This window comes from Coregonus lavaretus (genome assembly GCF_964263955.1).
Source record: "Coregonus lavaretus genome assembly, contig: HAP1_SCAFFOLD_8761, whole genome shotgun sequence".
Classification (NCBI taxonomy): domain Eukaryota; kingdom Metazoa; phylum Chordata; class Actinopteri; order Salmoniformes; family Salmonidae; genus Coregonus; species Coregonus lavaretus.
The window spans coordinates 68-8,996 of NW_028165742.1; the positions used below are offsets into that span (position 1 = coordinate 68).

The following is an 8,929-nucleotide window of genomic DNA, read 5'->3' on the forward strand; positions in this document are numbered from 1 at the left end:
GCTATGCTCCAGCATTTTGGATTTGAGATAAAATGTTTCATATTAGGCAACAATACAGAATGTCACCTTTTTTTAAAAGGTAATGGTGAGAGGTTAGCATGTTTTGTTGTAGCCTCTGTAACTTTCTCACTCATTATTATACATGATTCATTCATGATCTTTCTCAATCATGGCATCATCATGATTACTTTAGTAGTGTTTAAAAACATGTTATTACTCAACACTAAAGAATAGCAGTGTGGTTTTAATAGGATTTTAATCTTTGCAGGCTGTCAGGCTGTCTAGTCACAGAGGAAGGCTGTGCTTCTCTGGTCTCAGCTCTGAAGTCAAACCCCTCACACCTGAGAGAGCTGGATCTGAGTAACAATGACCTGAAGGATTCAGGAGTGAAGCTGCTCTCTGCTGTCCTGGGGAATCCCCACTGTAAACTGGAGACTCTGAGGTCAGTATTCCTGTTTCACTCAATGAACACATTGGACACACACACACTGGACACACACACACTGGGCACACACACACACACACACACACACACACACACACACACACACACACACACACACACACACACACACACATACACACACTGGACACACACACACACACACATTTTAATTTAGTAGTGTTTAGAAACATGTTATCTACTGTTAAAAATGATACATTAATTCATTTATATACAGTACCAGTCAAAAGTTTGGACACACCTACTCATTCAACGGTTTTCTTTATTTTTCTTATTTAAAAAAAAAAAACATTTTTACATTGTAGAATAACAGTGAAGACATCAAAACTATGAAATAACAAGTATGGAAACATGTAGTAACCAAAAAAGTGTTAAACCAATCAAAATATATTTTATGTTTGAAATTCTTCAAATAGCCACCCTTTGCCTTGATGACAACTTTGCACACTCTTGGCATTCTCTCAACCAGCTTCATGAGGTAGTCACCTGGAATGCATGTCCAACAGTCTTAAAGGAGTTCCCACATATGCTGAGCACTTGTTGGCTGCTTTTCCTTCACTCTGCCGTCCGACTCATTCCAAACCATCTCAATTGGGTTGAGGTCGGGTGATTGTGGAGGCCAGGTCATCTGATGCAGCACTCAATCACTCTCCTTACTGGTCAAATAGCCCCTACACAGCCTGGAAGTGTGTTGGGTCATTGTCCTGTTGAAAAACAAATTATAGTTCCACTAAGCCCAAACCAGATGGGATGGCGTATCGCTGCAGAATGCTGTGGTAGCCATGTTCGCTAAGTGTGCCTTGAATTCTAAATAAATCACAGACAGTGTCACCAGCAAAGCACCCCCACACCATAACACCTCCTCCTCCATGCTTTACGGTGGGAACTACACATGCGGAGATCATCCGTTCACCCACACCCCTTCTCACAAGGACACGGCGGATGGAACCAAAAATCTCCAATTTGGAATCCAGACCAAAGGACAAATGTCCACCGGTGTAATGTCCATTGCTCGTGTTTCTTGGCCCAAGCAGGTCTCTTCTTCTTATTGGTGTCCTTTAGTAGTGATTTCTTTGCAGCAATTCAACCATGAAAGCCTTATTCACACAGTCCCCTTTGAACAGTTGATGTTGAAATGTTTCTGTGACTTGAACTCTGTGAAGCATTTATTTGGGCTGCAATTTCTGAGGCTGGTAACTCTAATGGACTTATCCTCTACAGCAGAGGTAACTTTGGGTCTTCCATTCCTGTGACGGTCCTCATGAGAGCCAGTTTCATCATAGCGCTTGATGTTTTTTGCGACTACACTTGAAGAAACTTTCAAAGTTCTTGAAATGTTCCATATTAACTGACCTTCATGTCTTAAAGTAATGATGGACTGTCGTTTCTCTTTGCTTATTTGAGCTGTTCTTGCCATAATATGGACTGGGTCTTTTACCAAATAGGGCTATCTTCTCTATACCCACCCTACCTTGTCACAACACAACTGATTGGCTCAGAAATTCCACAAATTAACTTTTAAGAAGGCACACCTGTTAATTGAAATGCATTCCAGGTGACTACCTCATGAAGCTGGTTGAGAGAATGCCAAGAGTGTGCAAAGCTGTCATCAAGGGAAAGGGTGGCTATTTGAAGAATCTGAAATATAAAATATATTTTGATTTGACTTCTTTGGTTACTACATGATTCCATATGTGTTATTTCATAGTTTTGATGTCTTCACTATTATTCTACAATGTAAAAAATTTTAAAAATAAAGAAAAACCCTTGAATGTGTAGGTGTGTCCAAACTTTTGACTGGTAGTAGTGTGTATATATACATATATGAGTAGATATGGCAGGTTTCAGGACACTGATGTATCTGAAATTGTTGAAAGAATATATTTTCACACCAAAGAATAGCAGTGTGATTTTAATATGATTTTACTTTTGCAGGCTGTCACGCTGTCTAGTCACAGAGGAAGGCTGTGCTTCTCTGGTCTCAGCTCTGAAGTCAAACCCCTCACACCTGAGAGAGCTGGACCTGAGTAACAATGACCTGATGGATTCAGGAGTGACGCTGCTCTCTGCTGGACTGGGGAATCCCCACTGTAAACTGGAGACTCTGAGGTCAGTCTTCCTGTAGTTGGTCAACAAGTGATAACTGTTCACCAGATCCACATGTGTTTACCAGGCACACATAGTCCACACCATATGTGTTTGGACAGTGAAGCTTACAGTTTTACATTTGGCGCTATGCTCCAGCAATTTGGATTTGAGATAGAATGTTTTATATTAGGTGATTTGGACATATTCAATTATATTGTATTAAAGTAGTCATAAGTTTAGTATTTGGTCCCATATTCCTTACCCGCAGTGATTACATCAAGCTTGTGATTCTACAAACTTGTTGAATGCTTTTTCAGTTTGTTTTGGTTGTGTTTTGGATGATGTTTTCCCCAATAGAAACTGAATGGTGAATAATGTCCTGTCATTTTGGAGTCACTTCACTTGTATTGTCAGTAAGAATAGAAGATGTTTCTGAACACTTCTACATTCATGTGGATGCTACCATGATTATGAATAATCATGAATGAATCGTGAATGATGATGAATGAGAAAGTTACAGAGGAACATACCCCCTCTGTTATTGGTAATGGTGAGAGGTTATGTGACACTCTGGCTCTAGGACTTTTGTATGTGAGCTAGAGTGTATGTTGTGTTGTTGGGGATTTGGGTGTTTTTCTATGTTGGTAGTTCTGTTGGGTGTGTTTCTATGTTTGCAGGTCTATGGGTTATATTTCTAGGTTGTGTGTTGTAGTCAATGACTCCCAATCGGAGGTAACGAGTGTCAGCTGTCGGCTCGTTATCTCTGATTGGGAGCCATATTTAAACTGTGTGTTTTCACTTTGTGGTTGTGGGTTTTTGTTTCCTGTTTCCAGTGTTCCAAGTTTAGTTGTTGTATGTTGGACTTCACGCATCGTCTTTATTTTGTTGTTTTCGGTATTGAGTACGTTATTAATAAAAGTCATGTTCACTCGCAACGCTGCGCATTGGTCCGTTCCTTCAGACGATCGTGACAGAAAAACCCACCATCAAAGGACCAAGCAGCGCGTCCAGGAGCAAAGGGTCTGGACATGGGAGGAACTGTTGGACGGTAAAGGGTCCTGGACTTGGGAGGAGATCCTAGATGGTATGGATCGCCGACCATGGAACGAGACGGTGGAGAGGCGACGGCGAGAGGAGCAACGGCGTCGGCAGAGCCAACGTCAGAAGGACGGGAGGCAACCCCAATAAATTTTTTGGGGGGGGCACATGGCTTGGGCGACGGAGCAGCAGGAGGCTGCCACAAGGCAGAGTCAGAGGGCTGCCAGGTTAAGGGGGCTGACGGAGGCAGAGAAGGGACGGATTCAGTGGGCTACCAGGTCAAGGGGGCTACTGGGTAAAGCAGGGAAGGAAGGTGTTGAGGCACGGCGTGAGGTACTGGGGTGTGTAACCAGTTCGGTCCGGCCCGTTCCTAGTCCCGAGGTGCAGCCAGTAGTGTGTGTTCCCCGTACGGTACGGCCTGTTCCGGTCCCTCGCACTAAGTGTACGGTGCGCGTCGCCAGCCCGGTTCGACCTGATCCTGCCACCCGCACCAAGTGTACGGTGCGCGTCGCCAGCCCAGCCCGGCCTGTTCCGGCCCCTCGCACTAGGTGTACGGTGCGCGTCGCCAGCCCGGTTCGGCCTGTTCCTGCCACCCGCGCCAAGTGTACGGTGCGCGTCGCCAGCCCAGCCCGGCCTATCCCTGCGCCACGTAGGATGCCTACAGTGTGCGTCGCCAGCCCAGCCCGGCCGGTTCCTGTGCCACGTAGGAAGCCTACGGTGTGCGTCGTCAGCCCAGACCGGCCTGTCCCTGCGCCACGTACTAAGCCTCCTGTGTGTTCCCAGAGTCCTGTGCGTCCTGTTGTTTCTCCCCGCACTAGCCCTGAGATGCGTGTCCTCAGGCCGGTACCTCCAGTTCCGGTACCACGCATCAGGCCTATGGTGCGCCTCAGATGGCCAGAGTCTGCCATCTGCCCAACGGCGCCTGAACTGGCCGTCTGCCCAACGGCGCCTGAACTGGCCGTCTGCCCAACGGCGCCTGAACTACCCGTCTGCCCAACGGCGCCTGAACTGTCCGTCTGCCAAGCGCTGCATAAGCCGCCCGTCTGCCATGAGCCTTCAGAGCCGTCCGCCAGACCGGAGCCGCTAGAGCCTTCTGCCAGACAGGATCAGCCAGAGCCTTCCGCCAGACAGGATCAGCCAGAGCCTTCAGCCAGCCATGAGCAGCCAGATCCGTCAGCCAGCCATGAGCAGCCAGATCCGTCAGCCAGCCATGAGCAGCCAGATCCGTCAGCCAGCCATGAGCAGCCAGATCCGTCAGCCAGCCATGAGCAGCCAGATCCGTCAGCCAGCCATGAGCAGCCAGATCTGTCAGCCAGCCATGAGCAGCCAGATCCGTCAGCCAGCCATGAGCCGTCCAGCCAGGATCCGCCAGAGCCGTCCAGCCGGGATCCGCCAGAGCCGTCCAGCCGGGATCCGCCAGAGCCGTCCAGCCGGGATCCGCCAGAGCCGTCCAGCCGGGATCCGCCAGAGCCGTCCAGCCGGGATCCGCCAGAGCCGTCCAGCCGGGATCCGCCAGAGCCGTCCAGCCGGGATCCGCCAGAGCCGTCCAGCCAGGATCCGCCAGCCAGCCAGGATCAGCCAGAGCCAGCCAGCCAGGATCCGCCATTTAGTCCGGTGCTGCCCCTTAGCTCGGTGTTGCTCCGTATCCTGGTGCTGTCCCTTATCCTGGTGCTGTCCCTTATCCTGGTGCTGCCCCTTAGTCCGGTGCTGCCCCTTAGCCTGGTACTGCCCCTTAGTCCGGTACTGCCCCTTAGTCCGGTGCTGCCCCTTAGTCCGGTGCCGCCCCTTAACCCAGTGGGGTTTAGTTGGGGGGGGGTAATGTGGAGGAGGCTAGGGAAGCTGGTGACTAAGGTGGGGTGGGGACCACGTCCAGGGGCAGAACCGCCACCGTGGACAGACGCCCACCCAGACCCTCCCCTAGACTGTGAGTTGGTGCGCCCGGAGTTCGCACCTTTAGGGGGGGGTACTGTGACACTCTGGCTCTAGGACTTTTGTATGTGAGCTAGAGTGTATGTTGTGTTGTTGGGGATTTGGGTGTTTTTCTATGTTGGTAGTTCTGTTGGGTGTGTTTCTATGTTTGCAGGTCTATGGGTTATATTTCTAGGTTGTGTGTTGTAGTCAATGACTCCCAATCGGAGGTAACGAGTGTCAGCTGTCGGCTCGTTATCTCTGATTGGGAGCCATATTTAAACTGTGTGTTTTCACTTTGTGGTTGTGGGTTTTTGTTTCCTGTTTCCAGTGTTCCAAGTTTAGTTGTTGTATGTTGGACTTCACGCATCGTCTTTATTTTGTTGTTTTCGGTATTGAGTACGTTATTAATAAAAGTCATGTTCACTCGCAACGCTGCGCATTGGTCCGTTCCTTCAGACGATCGTGACAGGTTAGCATGTTTTGTTGTAGCCTCTGTAACTTTCTCATTCATAATTGTTCATGATTCATTCATGATTTTTCTTAATTAATTTAATTAATTTAGTAGTGTTGAGAAACATGTTATCTACTCACTTAGACAGAAGATTAATCCAGTCATCATCCACCATTCAGTTACTATCGGACAAAACATAACCCAAAACACAACCAAAACAAACTGCAAATGCAACCAATGAGTTTGGGACCAAATACTAAACTTTTGACTACTTTAATACACTATAAGTTAATTTGTCAGAAATCTTATGACTTCTTCAAATGGGGGGACTAGATACATAAAGTGCTTTCATTTCTAAACGGTGAAACAGATATGTATGAAAATACCCTAAAATAAAAGGTAACATTATATACTGTCACCTCATATAAAACATTTGATCTCAATTCCAAAATGCTGGAGTACAGAGCCACATTTAAAATGTTAGCTTCACTGTCAAAATAGATATGGTTTGGACTGGATACTCAATACAATCTAAATCTGATACCTCACTGTCTGTCTTTTGACTGATACTGCTTTTTAAACTGCTCTGGTCAGTCTACTCAAATATTCGTACTAAACATTTTTCTCTCTACACACAATATTATGATTTTTTCTAATAATAATATGTATATGGCAGGTTTCAGGACACTGGTATAAATGAAAATGTTGAAAAAATATACTGCCACTATGTTGACCACCAAAGAATAGCAGTGTGGTTTTAATATGATTTGACTCTTTGCAGGCTGTCAGGCTGTCTAGTCACAGAGGAAGGCTGTGCTTCTTTGGTCTCAGCTCTGAAGTCAAACCCCTCACACCTGAGAGAGCTGGACCTGAGCTACAATCACCCAGGAGACTCAGGAGTCAGACTGCTCTCTGCTGGACTGGAGGATCCACACTGCAGACTGGAGAAACTCAAGTATGTAGAGGGTTTATGTCAATGTTCATATCAGACATGTTGGAGTTATCAGGCTAGTTAAGACAAACATTCTGACCACCACTTGGACTAAGTTATATAAAGACTGTGTGTGTGTGTGTGTGTGTGGGTCCAGTGTGTGGGTCCAGTGTGTGTGTGTCCAGTGTTTGTGTGTGTGTGTGTGTGTGTGTGTGTGTGTGTGTGTGTGTGTGTGTGTGTGTGTGTGTGTGTGGGTCCAGTGTGTGTGGGTGTGTGTCCTGTGTGTATGTGTGTGTGTCCAGTGTGGGTGTGTGTGTGTGTCCAGTATGTTTGTGTGTCCAGTGTGTGTCCAGTGTGTGTGTGTCCAGTGTGTGTGTGTGTCCAGTGTGTGTTTGTCTGTGTTTGTCCAGTGTGTGTGGACACACACACACACACTGGACACACACACACACACACACACACACATACACACACACACACATTGGACACAGACAAACACACACAAACACATACACACTGGACACACACACACACACTGGACACAGACACACACACTGGACACACACACACACACACTGGACACGTACACTGGACAAACACACACACAAACTGGAGACACATAATGTACACACACTGGACCCACACACTGGAACCACACACACACACACACACACATACACACACACACACACACACACACACACACTGGACCTACACACACTGGACACGCTCACACACACTGGACACACACACACACACACACACACACACACACACACACACACACACACACACACACACACACACTGGACACACACACACACACACTGGAAACACACACACACACACTGGACACACAAACACACACACTGGACCCATACACACACACACACTGGACACACACACACTGAACACACACACACACACACACTGGACACACACACACTGGACATTCACACACACACACACACACTGGACCTACACACACTGGACACACACACACACACTGGACACACACACACACACACACACACACACACACACACACACACACACACACACACTGGACACACACACACACACACAAACACTGGACACACACACACACTGGACACACACACACACACACACTGGACACACACACACACACATACACTGGACACACAAACACACACAAACAAACACACACTGGACACACACAAAGTTTTATGCTGACTGTGTGTGTGTGTGTGTGTGTGTGTGTGTGTGTGTGTGTGTGTGTGTGTGTGTGTGTGTGTGTGTGTGTGTGTGTGTGTGTGTGTGTTTGTTTGTGTGTTTGTGTGTGTGTGTGTGTGAGAGAGTATCCCTCAATGACTGTCTGTTCTTCTGCTTACCTACAGTGTGGAACATGGTGGAGAGAACACAATGAAACCTGGACTTAAAAAATGTGAGTGTTGACTGCTGGGAAGAATATGACTAAGAATAAGTATTAATTCAAGTGAAGTCAAAGTCAAAGACCACCATCATTACTTACTTGGTCATATTAAATATTAGCTGTAGGTCTACAGAAGCAGAAATCAGGGACACCAAAGTTTACAAAGAGTTGCTTTGACAATGTGTGTGTCTGTGTATGTGTGTGGCGTATTCCTGTTACATTAGAAATGTGTGTGTGTGTGTGTGTGTGTGTGTGTTCATGCTTGCATGCATACAGGTGTGTGTGTGTGTGTGTGTTCAGGATGTGTGTGTTTGTTCAGGATGTGTGTGTGTGTTCAGTGTGTGTGTGTGTGTTTGTGTGTGTGTGTGTGTGTGTTCAGTGTGTGTGTGTGTGTGTGTTCAGGATGTGTGTGTGTTAATTAATGGGAATAAGTGCGTTTTATATTACCATACATTATAGAGTGGAGTGGGAGCAGGGTTGATATAGGAGTGACATATAAAGGAATCAGCAGGAGAGGAAGGCTTGAGGACTGTCTGATTGGAGGTAATGACAAGTCCTGGAGTCTGCTCTGCTCTGACAACAGTTACTCTGCCAGGCACAATAATAAGTCCACTACCATAGACGTCCCCTCCT

The 8,929-nt window shown here is 46.9% G+C and overlaps 1 protein-coding gene across 1 annotated transcript; it reads left to right on the forward strand.

Annotated features, from left to right (window-relative positions):
• Positions 1–268: 268 nt before the first annotated feature.
• On the forward strand, positions 269–8,319 carry LOC311115529 (ribonuclease inhibitor-like; the record flags this gene model as incomplete). Its single annotated transcript, XM_084190684.1, has 4 exons — positions 269–442; positions 2,399–2,572; positions 6,733–6,906; positions 8,262–8,319. Coding segments are annotated over 4 exons (580 nt in total), but the record flags the coding sequence as incomplete, so codon positions are not given.
• Positions 8,320–8,929: the final 610 nt, after the last annotated feature.